This window comes from Dermacentor albipictus, chromosome 1 (assembly GCF_038994185.2).
Source record: "Dermacentor albipictus isolate Rhodes 1998 colony chromosome 1, USDA_Dalb.pri_finalv2, whole genome shotgun sequence".
Lineage (NCBI taxonomy): Eukaryota > Metazoa > Arthropoda > Arachnida > Ixodida > Ixodidae > Dermacentor > Dermacentor albipictus.
The window spans coordinates 267,757,308-267,776,782 of NC_091821.1; the positions used below are offsets into that span (position 1 = coordinate 267,757,308).

The following is a 19,475-nucleotide window of genomic DNA, read 5'->3' on the forward strand; positions in this document are numbered from 1 at the left end:
CATGTTTATTAACTGAGAACTTCGCATGATCCGCTCATTATCTGTATGCTCTGTTTCAGTCTATCTGCTTCAGGCATTTGAGACATGATCAGTTTCGGTTTCTTTTTCACCAAGCTTTATAATTCCAATTATTTTGGAATGCCCCATTGCCTTGAAGGTTGCAAAGGCAACTCAGGGTTGCCTTTGCAACCCTGAGTTGCCATTATCTGTATGATCTGTTTCAGTCTATCTGCTTCAGGCATTTGAGACATGATCAATTTCGGTTTCTTTTTCACCAAGCTTTATAATTCCAATTATTTTTGGAATGCCCCATTGCCTTGAAGGTTGCAAAGGCAACTCGGGGTTTGCTAACATTGATTCAAAATATATCAAGGCTCTTTGTGCGGAGTGGCCAGCCTAGGCATGTTTCTTGATCCGCGCTTTATGGCCACAGTTCATCAGGCATCTGTTCAGATGATCTGGCTGAAAAACCTTGTGACAAGGGAGCTCCAGGAAGCCGTCGTGGAACACTGTGGGGACACCGCCGTGCCAGCGTCGACTTCGTGTCCACTGGTGGCATCAAGTGTATGGAATGCTTTTGACGATCTAGTGATGAACAAAGAGAAGACACATTTGGCATCTGCCCCTGAGGGGGAAGTTACAGACTACGCGCAAAAGCCTCTTCTGGAAAGGGGCATGAATCCTTGTGAGTGGTGGCAGTCCATTGGCCGCTTCAGGTACCCGCTTTTAAGTGCACTCGCCCGGAAGTACTTGGCGATCCCTGCCACTTCAATTCCTAGTGAAAGAGTCTTTTCTACCGGTAGAAATGTGACAGTGCATAGAGAGCGTTTACTTTCTGGCCATATTGAGCAGTTAATTTTCCTTCACGACAATCTGTAACAAGCGTTTTACCTGACTGAGGGCATTACCTGAGTCCATTATCTATAATTGAGTACCTCTTTAATTTGAAGCAACCTTGTAAAATGCAATGTTATTTTTAAAAGGGTAATAAAGCTATTGTTACCTCTCTTGCAATTTTTTAATACTACACATGTATTCGATATTCGATTCGATATTCGAAGAGAGTTCTTCGCCTTATTCGTATTCGATTCGTAATCGAAAATTTCAATATTCGCACACACCTAAAAGGAACGTTTTATTGTTTGGACCAAGCTAACTTCATGCGTCCTTACGCTGCTCCTGGCCCTGAACGAGCGCTTCGCCTCACTGCTTAACCACGTGACGTTTGCTTGCGCGTGCGTGCTGTCGCCCACCTTCGGAGAAGCGCGAGCACGGTACGTTTTGCCAGGCACGTTCGTTTCAGTCACGCGTGCGGCATGGAAGCGTTGCTAGGCGTTGCACGACGCCGGCGTACCAGCGTTGCTGGATCACATCAAGTTTTGCACCGTAATACGCTACTTCTTTAGGTTTAATAAACAAAACTAGAAAAAAGCGTCCACGCTTCTCTATATTAGCTCATCAACTTAAAGATTGTGTGACGATACAACCTTTTTTATTGAATAGTGGTGTTCTGGTGTTCACCTAAAGCTTTTAAGAGATAATCTCGAACCCAGGCATGGCGGCAACCGCTCCTTACGTGAGGACGGGTGAAGGGAGCTTTCAGAGTATGCTTGCTTCCTCCATCGGTCCTTCGCTGTAAGGAGGCCTCACGTAAGGTTAGGAAGCGCTCGAAGGAAAGGAACGTTTCATTGTTTGGGCCTAAGGGTGCAATTTTTTAACTACCTCCGAGTGAAGGGCAATACAGCTGTTCTTGCGCGTGATAGAACCATTCATCTCTGTCTCACAAATTGGTTAATGATATTTATGCCATCTTGCAATGCCATATGAAGTAGTTGAGCATTACACCCAGATGTCCAAACACACACATCATCTGCATCTGCATCATCTGCATACAATGAAAACTTTAACTGTGATGGCAGTCTTCTTGCTAAATCAGCCATGATGCTGTTAAAAAGAAAGGGGCTGAGTACGCTTCCCTGTGGTACTCCCTTTTTGACAACATGTTCAGCACTGTTTCCTCCACCCGTCTGAAGAAATATTTTGCGACCTGATAGAAATTCAGAAATCCATCGCAAGGACCTGCCACACAGTTCAAGTTCCAACATACTTATCATAACACGAACGTGACTAACAGTGTCAAATGCCCTCTTGATGTCTAGGAATACTGCTATCGTCATGTTTCCACGTGCACGCTCGTGTTTCACACAGGTTAATATATCTAATATTGCACCCATTGTGCATCTACGTTTCCTAAAACCTACTAACTAGTTGGACAACATATCCGTTTCATTACACCACCATTGAAGTCGTGCGTCAATCATTTTCTCCATTACTTTGCATAAAAAGCTTGTCAAGCTAACTGGGCGGCAGGATTCAAGGCACAAGGGCGTCTTACCCGCTTTTAAAATTGGTATGGTTCGAGCGACTTTCCAAGAGTCGGGTACAGTTTCTTCTATCCATAAATTATTATACATGTCTGAGAGAGCATTTGTACCTGTTGGTTCGAGGTTTCTTAGCATATTGTACGTAATGCCGTCCGGCCCAGCAGGAGACTTTTGGCGACATGATGCAATTGCACATTGAAGCTCGCTTAATGGGAAAGTATGATCTAATTGAGGATGTTGGGCCCAGTAACAAGCAGTAATTTTCTGTTTAGCTAACACTACTGAAATATCAAATTCTGCACATTGCGATGAAAAAGCAGGTCAGCAAATAAGCTCACAAAATTCATCTGCGACTATAATCTCACACGTATCCCGAGCTACAGCGAGAACACGAAATGGGGAGCTCTGTGTTACAGGTCCGCTTAAAGAACGAATTACTAGAAAAATTCGGGGGACAGACGTGTGAAGAGACAGCGTGCCGCAGAAATCGCGCCAGCGCCATTTGCCTAAATTTTCCATGCCTCTGCGCATTACTTTGTGTATTTTCTGAGCGTTTCTGTATGCTTCTAAATTTGCGCTGCGTCGGTACGCTCTTTCGTTTCGGCGGCTGATGGCTCTTAGGTGTTCATACTCTCCGTCAACTGCAGCATAATCTTTTGGAATTGAGACCTTCTTTGTGCATATGTTCATGTTATCCTGCAAAAGTTCTGTAACTCTTTCCAGTGTTGCATGTTGATTATTTGATCCGTTAGGCGGTACCGGAAAGCTTGCCAGTTGGTTAGCCTGCTGTAACGCCTGATGTCATAGTGCATGCTAGGGTTATTTACATGGATGGGAAAATGATCACTTCCGTGCGTTTCCATATCTGTTGTCCATCCCACACCATTCGCTATATCATGTGAACACAGAGTAACATGTACGCAGCTTGAATAATTATACCCACGAAGAAATGTTGGCGACCCATCGTTTAAAACAGTCAAGTTGCATTTATCTATGGCGCACTCAATAACGTTATCACGTGCATCACAACGATCACTGCCCCAGATGATGTTGTGTGCATTGAAGTCGCCACATGTAAATACATTAGAATGAGCTATATTGAAGATATCCACTAGCGCTTCTGCTGAAATCCGGTTTGAAGGTTGTAGATATAGATTAACCACTGTTATACAGAGCTTGCCAAAGGATACCTTACATGCGATGAATTCCGGGAAGTCTGAGTCCCTGGACTGAATTTGATAAGATGGTAGGTCTTTTCTGACGCACAGGAGCACTCTACTAACAGCACCTTGACGAGAAGTCTTGTATATCACATAATTCGAGAGGCGAAAGTCGTCATTGATTCCCGCCTCTTCAATGCAAAGTATTAGAAAGTTTTATTGCACAAGCAGTTTACGAAAGTCAGCACACTTCCTTCGAAGACAGTTGGCATTCCACTGAAATATAGAGACATTTTTGTAGCGGTTATTCATGTACTGCCTGCTGCAGTCTCGGCCCGGATTGTTGACACAATAGTGCTTTCAGAGGCAACAAGGCTTTCACTTCTGGTTGGTTGTTTGCTTCCGGCAGAGCAGATAGGATTGCCGTAAGAGCTGCGAAAAGCATTGGTAAAATCAGTTGTGCCAACGATGCGGTGGTATGTTCGCTATTAGCTGGCGTTACTCCAGCAGTAGGTGCATAAGGTCATCAAACCATAATAATAGGTGTGTTCTACCGCGCACCGTCTACGTCATCTTTATTTTCCAATGAATTCCATGACACTATTTACCATGTACGCAATCGCTTCTCTTCGTCGCCCATAGTCGTCCTCGGCGACTTCAACTTTCCAAACATTACGTGGAACAATGACGAACACTCGCTATCGCATTTTTCCCAACAAGCTAAGGAGTTTTTACATACCAGGTGTTCCTGCGAAAACTAAGTAATGTTTGACAATCGTCTGTGGCAGATAGCACAATTCTAGTCCTTGAGCTGGCCTACTCGAAGAGGTGGACATTACTTGAAGGAATAATCGAAGTACCTTATCTACTAATTAATAAAATTCACAAAGTAAGTTTTTAACTAATTACCTTACTTCACATATGGCAACTTACAAATTTTAGCTCGCGACGCTACAATGTAAAGCATATCCACTTGAAGAGAATTATGTGGATGACGTCATTTTCGAGGTATGCCCCGTCAAGCTTGCTGTTAAAATATGTCCACTTACTTTTTTTTAACAAAACGTCGTGTTATGCATTGAAGCACCAAAGTAACCGGACCAGCAATGTATTTCTTCGCAAAGTTCGGGAATTATCTCGAAACTGGTGTTATCCTGAGAATTCGTTCTAATTGTATCTGCCGTGCGAACTCCCAGGCTACAATTTGTAAATTAAAATATATGCTCTAAATAATTAGGTAAAAGCTTAAACAGTGAATTTTTGTTAACTATTCAGTTATGCATTTTGATTTCTTGTCCAAATAATGTCCGCCTGTTCGGGCAAGTTAACTCGAGGATAATATAATAATTGTGCTGTCGATCACAGATGATTTTCAAAAAGTTACCTGAAACCTTCGCGGAAACACCCAATATTTTGTTTTTTTTTTGTTTTTATACCTGAAAGAGTTTTTCAAAAATTTCCGGTACTAGATAGAGAAAATGTGCCTTCGGAGCATGGTCATGTGGGTGAGCAAACGAAATTTAATCTTCAAAGGGCTCTATTTAGCTTGTAAGTGTGCCAGGGGCATAACCTTGGTGCGAAAACAGAATTGTGATATTAAATGCAGGAGTCATTAAAAAAAAAACTGTCGCAAGTAAAAAAAAAAAAACATTATTAACCCGCCCTACAAGCAACATCTGAATCCTCCTAAAGTATTTAGGCGACAACGGTTCTATTTCCTCCGTTCGTTTCTTTATGCACATTTGGTTATGTGTAATCATTTGAAATGAAATAGATCAGTAAACTCCAATAATTTGCGTGTCGCAGCACGGTGACAACAGGCGCACGCTAAGCTTATCGAAGCATGACCAAGGTCGTGCACCCAACGTCGCAGGAAATGCGAGACTCCCGACGCCCTCTCCGCTCAGTTCCTGCCGTGAGCCTTTGTAACGTGGCCAGGAGAACACCGCGTCTTATCACGACGGCGGAAGCAACTCATCCGCTACGTTTCCCCTGTGTTCAGCGTTTTCAACTTGCCCCATGGTTTGCATCATCGTCGTATCATACTCAGCCAAGGCCGGTGTGACGGTTGCCCTAGTGCGAGACGGAGAAGGAGATATTGTAGGAAAGCGGCGTTGCACTTTTTACCGGTCAGATAAACTGCGCCGTATAGAGCGCGTGGGCAAGAGAGATTGTACTAGGGGAGGCGGTAGGGGCCCTTGGATGGGCCTTGTCCCGATCTGTCTGAACTGAACTGAAGCCGCGTCCTCAAGGTATTCACGGATTTGTTTGAGGGGTTGTCCTCTGTTGCACACAGTGGGCAGCAGCAAGAAGATAACCTCGCTCACTGCTGGTCGTCCGATAGCCGAAAGAGCCTCGTTGAATACCGTAGTCCTTTCTGAGGGTAAACCGCGCACGGAATTTAACGAGAAGGAACTTTAGTGTCGCTTCTGCTCGGCAGCTCCGACGAGTAGGAGAACCGACAAGGACGACAAGGCACGACGGCGCATGCGCGCTGCCCCAGCGGATTAGTCGCAGAACGTTTTGGAAGGGACGCGCGTGCAGCCGCGCGGCCCTATCTCGAGGGTGGGGGAGACATCGAAAGAAAAGAAGAACAAAAGAAAAAGCGCATGACCGCGTAATGCAGCATGCCACGTACTGCGCTGCAACTCCACTGGTTGCTCTACGTCGGTCCGGTGCCGAATACTTGCGTACCTAAAAAGACTGCAACTCCACTTTGAAACAGACAGCGGGCACTGCTTCGTCCGTATTGCACCGTAAACCCCGTCGTTGCCGCCTTTCATTGATGGCTATAGCGCATTTATCGAAGGATCCCTGCGTTACACTTCGGCGACACTTACAAGCATCATGTTGCTGACCAAGTCTTCTTGCAGCGTCTGACCTGACTCGCTGGTCGTGTCAGCGCGTGTCCCACTTCCCCTACTCCTTTAAGGTGCGGTGGTTGATACGAGACCGACAAGACGCTGAGGCCAACGATTGGCCGACAATGTGGCCGACAGCACAGTGTATCGCTGAAACCATCTTATCGTACACCAGGCCGACAAGGACGCAACCGACGAGCGCGAGTTGTCGTAGTGCGAAGGGCTTTCTTGTCGACGCCACCGACAAAATCGGTGTGACGACAATCATTCAAACGAAACCCACGCGATCGGCCGTCGAACCAACAACGCCATAGCCGCAGCGCCTTCGCGCTCAATATGAGTGGAAATGTGCCTTCGAAGTTGAAATGCACAAGCTCAACCCTCCGAAGCCGTGCACATGAAGTTTGAGCCAATGTTGATCCTGTTTAGCAAAGTCCTTGCACCGTCGTGTTCGTGTGCCGGTATACCACTAGGCCTGGACTTAAAAGGTAAGCAGATAGGATGAAGGAAACTGCTTTTATAGTTTCTTGCCTTCTCCCGGCGCGTACATAAAAAGCAACAGGTGGCGACACGCTGCAGCGCTTTTCCAACACCTGCACACGTCACCACTCCCCCATAGGCTGCCGGTCGCATTCGCTGCGTACGTAGATGGGTGGGTCTGTACGTGTTGTTATGCTCACATATTTCTTAATTACAGAGATGCACTATTTACCTCTGCGTCAAACGGGAAACAAGAGACGGTGCATCCGGTATACAGCAGCATACCATCTCGCTCAATTATACCAACGGTGTCAGCGATGACATCCGCGCTTTCGCGAGAGAACTAGCTACACGACCTATAAACGAGCGCTTATGCCGAGCGCCATATTTTCAAATAATACTTTATGGAACGCGCAACCGGTAAGTATGATGAAGTTAAAGAAAAGCGAGAATCAGTAATAAAACATATGTCAGCAAGTAATATATGTATCTGGATAACAGGTGCCGTTGTTTAAGTGGCTTTGGCTGCTCATATTGACTCGTCCCGGGATGAAACAACACGGATCAAATGCGCAAATAGGTATGTTTGGTATATTCTGACATTACTTCATATCAGCGATGCGCCGTTTCCACAATATCTGAAGTTCACGATTAGCGATCTGTGGCTCTATATGTCGATCGGTGTAAGCAAATGCACCACTTCGGTAAATACGATGCGGAAGGCTGCGATCTAAGACTTTTTGAATATGTGAAATGTCTAAAGAATGTGTAAAAGGAACACAAAAAGCGGGGTGCAAGTGCGGAAATCAGCGACAGCAAACTCGAAGGCAGCCGCGTCGGAAGACGGAACTCGGCGCGCCTATCGGCCGCACGGTTCGCAAAACAGCGCGCTTAGGCTCGCTCATCCAGTACAGTCGGTGAGAGTGACGTGGGTTCCAGGTACGAATGCATTAATAATTAGTCGCCATCCACGAAATGCACAACTAACTCCCACTCTACATCGGCCCAGGTACACAAATCAACCGGCGAAAACCCCGGCACCCTTCGAAAGCGTTTTCAGCGGCGTGCGGCAGAGGGCAGCACAGGAAAACGAAAAAAAAAAGGCAGATTGAGCGAAAAGTAGTGTGAGGCGAAATAATTCAGTTGTTCTTTCTTTTCTTTTTTTTTGCAATTTGGCTACTCCTGGAAATTGGGTGCTAATAGGTGATTCCTCCTCAAGAAAAGAAGAAAAATACCTCTCAAGAAAGGATCCAGTCAAAGAGCCACAATTTCTGCAAAGCTATTCATGGCCTGCTTAGAGGAGTTATTCAAGTGGTTAGACCTGGAAGGATTAGGAGTGAGCGTGAACGGAGAATATTTCAGCAAGCTACTGTTCGCAGAAAACACTGTCTTGTTCAGCAGTGGAGAAGGAGGGGGGGGATGAATTGCAACAAATGATTACCCTAGAAAGTGTAAAAGTAGAGTTGAATATTATTATGCAGAAGACAACGTTTCATAGCCTGGTAAGAGAACAAGAATTCATGATTGCCAGTCTGCCTGTAGTATACGTGCAAGAGTACGGTTATCTACATCAATTATTCAAAGGAGGCCCTGATGATGAGAAGGAAATTTCCAGCATAAAAATCGGTTGGAGCGCCTACGGCAGGCATTACCAAATCATGACCGGCGGCCTTACCGGTATTGTTGAAAATAAAAGTATACAATTGTTGCATTCTACCTGGGCTAACATATGTGGCCGAAACCTGGAGGTTGACAAAGTAGCATAAGAAGAAATTTAAGACCGCGGAACAAACGATGGAACAAAAAATGTTAGGCGTAACGTAAAGAGACAGGAAGACAGCGGTGGGGATTAGAGAGCAAGCGGTTGTAGCCGATATTCTAGTTGACATTAAGAGGGAAATTGGCACTGGGCAGGCCATGTAATGCGTAGGGCAGATAACCAGTGGACCATTAGAGATACAGATTGGGTGTCAAGGGAAGGGAAGTGCAGTCAAAGTTGGCAGAATATGGTGATGTGATGAAATAAGGAAATTTGCAGTCGTAGCTTGGAATCCGCTAGCACAAACCAGAGGTTATTGTAGATTGCTGGGAGAGGCCTTCGTCTTGCGGTGGACAAAAAAAAAAAGAGAGAGAAATATTGGCTGATGAGTTGATTTGGCCTATAATAAGGTCTCAAGTAGATTCATCATCCGGCAAGCATGAGAACATATATTTAGCTAAGTGATCAGTTGGAGAGGCTGGAAGCAAGCGCTTTTTACTGTTTCACTTATGCCTATATGGGCTAAAGCACTATAAATGATTAACTTCACTCAGAAGAACGAAATACTGACGAACGTAGAAAATGAAACAGAACCAAATTATGGATGACGCGGTGCCACAATTCAGCGCGAGGTCGTCAGAAAAATCAATAAAAATAAAGTTGGAATGCGTATACACTATACGTACTTTGAACGAAAGGGAAAAAATGCGGACAATGCACAATGCCCTGTTTACCGTGTCTGGAGAAGGCAACGATTAAAAATGACTTCTGGGGGAACAGCAGCACTCTCCATTGTTCTAAACTTGACACCAGGACCACGAGGGCATCAGCACCACCGAGGGTTGCTGGTGCGCGCATCATCGGCCAGCTGTACGGCTCGCTTACTTCCACTTCACCTTTGAGCCCTGTAGCTCCATCAGTCGGGAGGCAAGAGATTGTAGAAGTTGGCCTCTTTACTCCGAGCAGTGCATCGATGAGTTATGCGACCATCCCCACCATACAGGGAGGCCATGTTCATGCCTATCCAGTATGTCCTTGACTTGATGGAGTTCAGCAGAAGCCACAGGCAAACGCTACACTTTCGTCAATTTCACATGAAACAGATGAGCAAAAGTTTCCTTCCGCGTTTATTTATCTATGCTAACGATCAACCGCAGTAGGGGCTATAGCCTAGCTCTATTAGAGAGCAAGGAACCGCAAACTTCCGGCCTTTCAGGCTGGGTGGGTACGAACTGGGTGTGTGTGCCGCTCTTCAACTGCTCGCCAACCTGGGTCATTGAATATGTGGTCCTGTGAGCGCGGCCAGAGAGGGAACAATTCTCAACGTTCGCGGGCACGCGCGCGCCACGCTTCTCATCTCGGAGGCCGCGCTGGGATTTCTTGGCAGTGCCGCAAGATGGCGCAGCATGTCCAGAGAGACGAGCAAGAGAGGAGCCCGGCTGCCGCATGACGCGTTTCTCAGCATTCGCACGCACCGGCGCGCCATGCATTTCGCATCTAGCGCGAATATCTCGCGCTAGATGGCGAGATATTCTTAGCGAAGCGCGATAGAGGAATGCCGCTGCTGTACACGCCTCGCAGATAACTCGTTGCGACGGTGGCAATACGCTGTGCCGCTATATTGATTCCATGCTAAACCCATTACCATTGACAGTCATAGTGAGATGGGTTCTGTTGCAATTTATTTAATAGTACACCTTACGGCTTATATTGCAATTTATAAATTCCAGCCAATGAGTTGAAAGGGCATACGTATGCAGTCGGAACGACTATTCAGAATGACAGCAGTTTCGATATATTCATTCCCAAAGGGTGCGACCAAATATATGGGCGTTCCAGCTACTTTTGTGCTTCACTGTATAAAACGATGGTTTGTTAAAAAAAAGTAGGTGGAACAGTTTCAGTTTATTGATGTGCTTGAAATGTTTTACAGAAAAGTAACAATAGTACACTCTTACCGCAAGTGTCACGGCACATATCTCGAAACCTGTGTGATTCTTAAGAATCGTGCCGAGTGGATATACCTTGCAAACGCATTGTCTACAATTCGTAAATTGCAATATGTTCCGTAAATTAATCAATTAATCAGTTAATTATTGCATTCTTGTTAAATATACGATTAAGTGTTTCGATTTATTGTGCGTGTATACTGTCCACCGCTCTGAGTAATCCAGCTCAATGACTACAACTACATTATCTGCCACAGGCAATTCTAAAACGTTCGGTATGGCCTAAACGAAAGCACCCCATATATTGGTGTTAGTACGCGCTACCTGTAGTTACCCGGTGCGTGGATGGCTTCTCCATCGAAACAAAAAGTGAGTCCCTTATTTTTGCGACGAGTGGATCGCTCATAGCTTTTTTTTTTAATTTAATTTATTCATTAAGACGTGTTTTATAGTTAGTTGTTGTTTCCTGTTCATTCCTCTTTTATATTTAAAGTCACTGTCTTTCTTAGCGAGCCTACCCCCGCTTTTCCCGATCGAGTATGTTTTTATAGCCTACTTCGTGGTAAAGTGGAAGCCTGGGTGAATTTGTGATTCAACATCGACACGACTGCACAGCGCAAAAGACGAGGACAGAGGAAAGGACACGACACAGCGTCTGTGTTGTGTCCTGTCTTATGTCTTCCGTTCTTTTCGCGCTGTGCAGTCACGTCGATACTGTTTCGTGGGTCGATCCCGAAGGTTGTGCAGTAAAAAAATTTAAGCAGTCCGACGCTCCTCCTACTTCCCTGACGCGATAGAGTGCCGCGTGCAGTGACTCCGTCCCATTCTCACGCCCAGCGCGTTTAGGAAGGCATTGTCTTTGATCGGCGTCAAGTAGAGGTTGAATTGCCTTCCAACTTTCCTTTCTCTTCTTTCTCTCCACAGCAGCCCTTTTACAATGAGCAGAACAGCAGTGACGCATTCGTCACGTGTAGGGCTTAACTAAAGCGATTAACGGGATGCAAATATGCGGGCTTCTTCCATTGCTGCTGAACTATAAATGAATGCACGCCCTCTCTCGCACGCGAGCCGCATAGGAGTATTCGGATCAAATAAAAATAATTATAAATTAATGCAGTTCTTAATGTCTTCGCTGCTGATTATAGATGCCTCTACCTGCCGCTGCAAGCGTTCTCCGAAAGGGTCATCTTTCTTGATAAATATGTCTAAGACCGCATGCCTCGTAATTTTTATCAATTTCACTTTCGCTGCAAACTCTGGTAGATTCTTTATTGTCAGCTAGACGTGGGTTTTTTGTTTTCTTTTTCGACTTCTTATCTCTCCGCTTCTTAAGGGTAGAGACGAACGTTCGTATGCAGCCGAGCGTAAAAGACAACACGCCGCACGACGTTTCTGGCTATCTCACGTCATCTCTGCTCCTTCTTTTCACAGGCTGTGGAGCGGCGTGGCTGCTGCAGTGTGCTAGTTGGGAAGAAAACAGATAAACACATAAGCCGGCAGGCGAACGCACGAACTCAAGAGCGAAACCTGTTCCTGTTTACCACAGCATGCCTCAGTCAACGCTGATGTTATTACAGACGACCTGTAAGTACGAGCATCGTGCGTGCCTTACAATGCCGAGCGAGCCTCGGCCCGTGGGAAAACGTTCGGGAAAGGGCTTGATGTGAAATAAAACGCACAAACAGAATTTTCTCTTCATCCCTTTCAGAAAGAGTTCTTAAACCACTCAATATCTGGAAATGCAGGTGTTCTTTTTTTTGTGTGTGTGTGTGTGCTGAGAGATAAATAGTAGCTCGTGTTGCCTAATGGTGCCTGGGGATATTTTATAGACATCCTAAAGCTTTTAAGAACAAAGTTGAGGAAAGATTTGGTAGGCCAGTGGAGAGGTGCTTGCTCGCTCAGGACAGCACAGTACAAGCTGTCCAGCTTAACGTGGCAGTACTCGCGTGTGAAAGATGGTTGTCCAGCAGTAACGAACACAGGCTGAAATTTGCCATGGCTGCACAGGCAAGATGATATTGCGGGGGAGGAATGCGCATTTAGTAAACCTATTAAAATCTACACAGCTGCGTACTTGATTTTGGTCATCTGGAGCCATTGTGATGAGAAAGGGGGAAATAAAAACTTATGAGGCCCGAGAGGTTTAAAACACATGATTGAAAAGAATCGTTTTACGTTAGTGTCGAACGCTATGCTGTCATTGAGGGCTCTGGGCAGTCTCGTCTGGCAGCTTTGTGCTGTGTGTTCATTCATGCTACGCGTTTTCTTCTACTGCTATAGTAACTTTGCTAGCTGTCACAAGCTATATTGCGTTTATTAATTTTTTTGAAAAATAACATAATACAATTCCCCCCCCCCCCGCCCCCTTATTTTATTGTACGCGCCTGAAATCAAAGCTTCCGTTCAACATCAACGATTGACCGCACAGCAACATGGCATCACCTGCCATCGCTTATCTCGAAGCTAGATGTCCCGTTTCTGCAAACGTGCAGCTGCGCACACACCACATTCCTGTGTGCGAACGGGCGCGATAGAACGCGGAAGCAATAGGCTTCTCACCTCGTGTCGCTGCCGTAGGTTTAGCAAAGCTATAGGCGCACCGATCTCAGATAAGTGATGCCTCTTATGAAGGCGCCCATATGCCTAGCATTCTTTGGGCTGGTAAATGCGAGCGAGCCGCACGATAATTCTCACTTTGATGTCGAACCAGTCGAGCAATGGAAAAAGAACCAAGAAATGAATCTGAAATATTACGCTGTGTAAATCGCTCTTCTTCCTTTCTGCGTTCATAGTGCGCTATAACGTGCGACATCCGGAACGTTCCTCGGTGAACATGCAAACGACGTCTATTTTGGAACGCTTACACCCCTATCAGGAAACACTCAGTTTTATACACAATGTAATCTTAAGTGTTCTCGCCGTATCAGCGGCCGTTCCTTGATAAGCGGCGCCTGGTGCTATCTAATAAATTAAATGGAATGTGCTTTCTGTAGTTCTTTATTACATCTTATTCAGTCCCGTGTCAGGTACGGGGCGTGTGTCGCAGAAACTATAGACCAGAAGTGATATGGGCTTGGACTTGATTGCAGCAACTTGGGGAAGTTTTGCGGATAGGTCGTCATCGGTTGCATGCCTCAAACAGGATTCACCTCCGTTACCTCTCCAGTCTGACCACTAGCTGTCTCCCATCAGTTCAGACATACTTGTAGGTCCACCCAAAAGTGGACAGCGGGACACATTTGTGTACAAAATTAAACGAAATGCGTGACGTTTATACTCATTGAGAGAGCACAAAGACGTTCACAAAGACAGGTCACTGCACTGTACGCAGCCTACAAATGCACTTGCGGTGTCAGAGTGGTCTCTGGCAATTAATTTTGATGCAAAATGACGAACGGAAACGCATGAAACACTTGGCGGCGGCTCGAAGGCTGCAATCGGCATCAAATTAAGTCGTCGCGAATTGCGTGACGCTCGTACCGCGACACCCGTGTCCTTGCCGGCGCTTCTCATGAATTATCCGTTGTGCAGCGACGACTGGGCGAGTTTGCAGCGGCGGGCGTTACGTAAGGCTTTGCGTTTTGTCGAGCAGGTTCACCCGAATCCGGTACGCGCCGAGTTGTTCGTGCCGCGTGTCAGCGCCGTGGTGGCTGACCGCGTGAACGGCCGGTGGACGCATGCATGCGGACGGCACGCGGATCCGCCTCGGCCGCTCTATCTCCGGCGTGCGCCGCCGCTATCGTGGGGCTCGCATGGGCGGCAACTGCTTGCCATCGTCGCGGTCGGCTAGGGGACATCGCTTCTCCAGCCGGGCCCGAGGCAGGTGCGCGCGTGCGGGGACCCCAAAGTCGTGGTTTGGCGCGCGTTCGCCCGCGTGTCTGGGATGCAGCAGCGGAAGCCGGCGAACGAGCAGCGCCGGTTCGAGCGGGGATGGGTGCCGCCCCCTCCTCTCCCTCGCGGCGTCACTCGCCTGCTAGTTGGGGCGCACGCACGCACACGCGCTTTCTGAGACCGCCCGCGGCAGGCTTGAGAAAGCGCGACGGCCAGCCGCTGCAAGGAGGCACTGTGTTTTTTTCTGTCCGAGGCCCCGCACGCTCCCAGCCCGGCACTGCTCCCGAGATGCGACCACCGCGTGTCGACTAGTCGGGCTCGTCGCCGTCGTCTACCACTCCGCGCGCCGCATGGCCCCCCGGCTCTGGCTCTGGCTGCACGGTGAGCAACAACCCTTCCAGGGCTTTCCCCGACGCTTGGCAATTATGCCGGCCGGCGTGCGTTGAGGCGCGCTAGCGGCGATGGCGTTCGCCTCGGCGCGAGTGTTCGAATGTCGAAGGCACTTTCACCGGAACCTACGCGCACGTAAATAACCGGACAGCGAGACAGTTTCTTTCCTTTTTTTTCGTTCAGTGACGGAATGGTTATCGTGGTGACTGCGTGCTTCCTTACCGTTTATCTACTTTTTTTTTTCCAGAAGGAAGTGTCATATCGCTAAATCTGTTCGTTTTTTTTTTCTCCGCTTCGTTCCGCAGTCGGCATAGTGAACGCAACCGCCTGCGATGTGGCGCTTTGTACAAGTGCTGCCGTTACAAAATTGTCGAAGCGCTTACGTTACACAGTTTCCTAATGCCGCACGCTGTGTCGGCACCTGTATGCCTGCAGTACATAGCTGTCCGAAAGCAGTGTCAGAAGAACGAAACTCGCAAGTGTTGAGCCCAGTGTGCGAGAGGTCGGTGCCTGAATTCACGCGCTACTACTCAGCGGCGGCGTGATGTGCTCGACCACACGTCGCCCGCTGCAGCCGCGCGCGCGGGCGAAAGTGAATGGGCGTCGCGTATCGCTGTCGGCAGTTTCACTTGGCCGATAGTGAGACGCGACGCAATGAATCAAGTGCTCTGTTTCTTTGTGGCGTCTGTCTCTCCATGTATAGGGACACGAGTGTCTGACAAACACACACGGATGCCTACTATGTAGGCATCTGTTAATATGTTCGGTTTCACAAGTAGTTCGTCGACCGTCGTAATGCGCATTCGACATTTCTGAGATGGTTCTGGTGGCACCCCGGCAACTTTATATTTTTTTTATTTCGGAAGTATTTTTTACCGGCACTGGGCTGGCAACGTTGCTGGCAGTAATGCGTTCTTGACTTTTAGCTTTCTTTAGTGGTTAAAGGGGCTGGAAATGTTCAGATGTATTTTGTTCCTTTTTTTAACTTGCGTCTGCTCTGAGACCGCTTCATGTTACCGTCAGTCAGCAAAGGTTCTTTTTTTTTTCTCGTTACAAATTCAGCTTCTTTTTCTGTGTAATAAAGAAACAAATGCGCATAACCATTACCACTCGCAGCGCACGCGTTCAAAGACCCAATAATTTTTGTGTGCATTTGACATTCTCCTTTGTATACATGTATGCTGAATGAAGCAATAACGTGCACGCATGGGTAACCTCGTCATTGGGAAGCGGTCGAAGACCTTCCAATTATAGTATAGCAAAAGGCAATAATTTTAGAACGCATTTGCTTTTGCACTATTAGAAAGAGACATAGAAACTCAATTATGAAAAAGTGGTCAATGTTCACAATGATGAATTTTATTGGTGTCCTTAAATAGCCATAGATAAATGCAAGGACACGCTAGATTAGAGCCGATTATCCCGAAACAAGTTGCAGAAATTGAGCCTACGACATTCTCCATATAACACGTGCTCAGACGCCACCAAAATGCGTACACTAGGCGCTCGTTAAACAACCCCAGGTGCTCAAAGTTATTCTAACGGCCCCCACGACAGCGCGCCTCATAATCAGATCGTGATTTTTGCACGTAAAACTGGAAAATTATTATTATTAGTTTAGATTTTTACCACCAGCAAATTTGTACAGTGCCAGCGATAGAAACATTATACTAGGACCGCAAGGCGACCGGCGCTTTCAGCGTCACCGGAGAGCTCTGAGGGGGACCAAATGCAGTCAGTGCGTCGCAAAGGCTACCTCTTTCATCGTCTACCAAGCAGTGGGGGCGCAAAAAAGCGCTGGCAGCCAGGCGCTCCCAGTATAGCGTTTAAGTCGTTGAGCATTGTACACCTGCAAGATGTCGAAACAATGTTTTTCTTAACAGAACTGCATTTTCCAGCGTACCTCATTTCCTTGGCTGTACTTCATCATTATCATCAGCCCATTTGAAGTCCACTGCAGGACGAAGGCCTCGCGCTGCGATCTCCAATTACCCCTGTCCTGCGCCAACAGATTCCAACTTGCGCCCGCTAATTTCTTAATTTCGAAAGGATGGATAGGTGGGCTGGTTGGTAACGCATATTAATAAAAACTAGAGCGCTAAAACACTAAAGACGTACAAAAATAAACACACACCACACGCGCTCACTCACAACTGATGTTTAATGCACGTATGGAAAAATACATATGTAGAAAATGGACGCTTCGTGCATGTCAAGATGAGGTACAAAAACAGCATGCATCTAAGGCACGTGTGAATATCGATTAATGAAATTGAATTCTTTATCATGTGCTAATAAGGATGGTTGGCTTACACAGAGCGCGGCATTTTTGGTGATATGATAGGCGTCCGAGATTTCTCGTTTGGTTTGGTTAGGGTGACGGAACAAAATGGCAGTGTTTTCGAAGATGCGTTTACAGAGACATGATTTACAATGTAAGGATGAAAGATGAAAGGATGGCGCGCCGTGCATAGAAGGGCACAGGCCACGTCGGTGGGTGATAGAGGGTGCAGCCAGAAACATGTTAATCGTTTTGTCGATTGTATCTCGGGAGTTGTATACAGAATTCCTCTAAGCTGTGGTCATATGTACATTTGCCAAACAGGCAGATGTGTCAACGTACGCCGAAGAGAGCTAAGAAATTCATTAAACGGCGCGCCATCCTATCATCTCGCCTTACATTGTAAATCATGTCTCTGTAAACGCATCTTCGAAAACACAGCCATTTTGTTCCGTCCCCCTAACCAAACCACACGAGAAATCTCGGAAGCCTATTATATCACCAAAAATGCCGCGCTGTGTGTAAGCCAACCACCCTTCTTAGTACATGATAAAGAATTCAATGTTATTAATCGATATTCACATGTGCCTTAGATGCATGCTGTTTTTGTACCTCATCTTGACATGCACGAAGCGTCCATTTTCTACATATGTATTTTTCCATACGTGCATTAAACATCAGTTGTGAGTGAGCGCGTGTGGTGTGTTTCTTTTTGTACGTTTTTAGTGTTTTTAGCGCTCGAAGGTTTTATTCCTAATTTCCTCACCGCATCTAGTTTTCTGCCGTCCTCGAATGCACTTCCCTTCTCTTGGTACGTATTCTGTAACCCTAATGGTCCACCCGTTATCTAACCTACTCATTATATGACCAGCCCAGCTCCATTTCTTTCTGTTCATGTCGATTAGAATATCGGCTATCCCTGTTTGCTCTCTGATCCACACCGCTCTCTTCCTGTTTCTTAACGTTACGTCTAACATACTTCGTTGCATCGTTCTTTGTGCGGTCCTTAACCCATTGAGGGTCGATGCCGTAAATATACGGCGCCGCGAACAGGTCCGAAAATGGTCGATGCCGTATATTTACGGCGCCGTCTGTACGTTTAAAACGCGGGCTAATTTCCTAACTTTTTCTTGCCTGGCATGTGGTGCTACTATGTGGGAATACATGAAATTTTTTTCTCGCATCTCTCTCTTTCAGTTTTCGTTCTATACTTTTTTTCTTGCTCCGGCGCGTCTGCTACCGCTCGCGCATTGGCGCGCTCGCGGGCGCGCGGCGGTTAGTTTCGGTTTTGTTCCGCACGCGGTTTCGGCTTCTTTTGCTCGCAAAACTGATGGCTATTTCGTTCTTGTCACTCAAAGGGTGACCGCCTGTTACCCGCTCGGTTGTTGCTCACAGGGGTCCGCATACGAAGGATGCCGCCGTGCATGCGTTTCCTTTTTTGGCCCTTTATTCCGAAGTTGCCTCCCACGTCTGCTCAGGGAAGCGGTACCCAGAGGAGGTGCCATGTCTGCGCCAACACCACTCGGCAGCAAAAACATCGCGAGGACAGACTGATCCCTCAGGACCTAAATAAAGTCCTTCATACCATACAAGGTACATGCGCGCTGAGTGCAACAAACCGCTCTGCGTGGAGCCATGCTTCAAGAAATACCACACGCTGAAGAAGTATTAGTGCAAAAGGAACATTTGAGACTTGCAAAAAATTTTCGTGCGCGCATTCTTCTTGTGTATTTTTCTCGTGTGCACATTGTGTATAACAATGCGCCAATTTTTTGAAAATCTTATAACTTTATTTGCTATTTTTATTGTTTTTCTTGAATAAACAGTCCATATATGCCAACGCCAAACATTTTTTTCTCACTTAACGGTCACCCTAGAAAAATTACAGTAATTTTTTTTCGAAATAGCTCCCTCTGAAGAATTTAAATGTGCAATAAAAAAATCGACCCTGAGTGGTCACATGTGGCGAAAAAAATCGACCCTCAAAGGGTTAACTTGTTATCAGGCTTCTTTGTCAGTCTCCAAGTTTCTGCCCAATATGTCATCACCGGTGAAATGCACTGATTGTACACCTTCCTTTTCAATGATAATGGTAAGCTTGCACTCAGGAGCTCACAGTGCCTGCCGTATGCACTCCAACCAATTTTTATCCTTCTGAAAATTACCTTCTCATCATCAGGGTCACCTGTGAGTAATTGACCGAGGTAAACGTACTCCTTCACATACTCTAGAGACTGTCTGACAATCCTGAACTCATGTTCCCTTGCCAGGCTATTGATCATTACCTTTGTCTTCTGCATATTAATCTTCAACCCCACACTTACACTTTCTCTGTTAAGGTACTCAATTATTCGTTGCAATTTGTCCCCAGTGTTGCTGA

General features: G+C 46.5%; 1 protein-coding gene across 5 annotated transcripts in view; it reads left to right on the forward strand.

Moving 5' to 3' along the window:
- Window positions 1-13,571: 13,571 nt before the first annotated feature.
- The window catches only part of LOC135915879 (sushi, von Willebrand factor type A, EGF and pentraxin domain-containing protein 1-like), a 182,205-nt gene continuing 176,301 nt past the window's right edge, over window positions 13,572-19,475 (forward strand). The window contains exon 1 of one of the 5 annotated variants that reach the window (XM_065449090.1): window positions 13,572-14,805. In XM_065449090.1, coding sequence (XP_065305162.1) covers window positions 14,775-14,805 — 31 coding nt within the window. In that variant the 5' untranslated portion in view covers window positions 13,572-14,774. The remainder of the gene's footprint in view (window positions 14,806-19,475) is intronic. The other 4 variants (XM_065449083.1, XM_065449080.1, XM_065449074.1 and 1 more) reach the window with 4 other exon arrangements.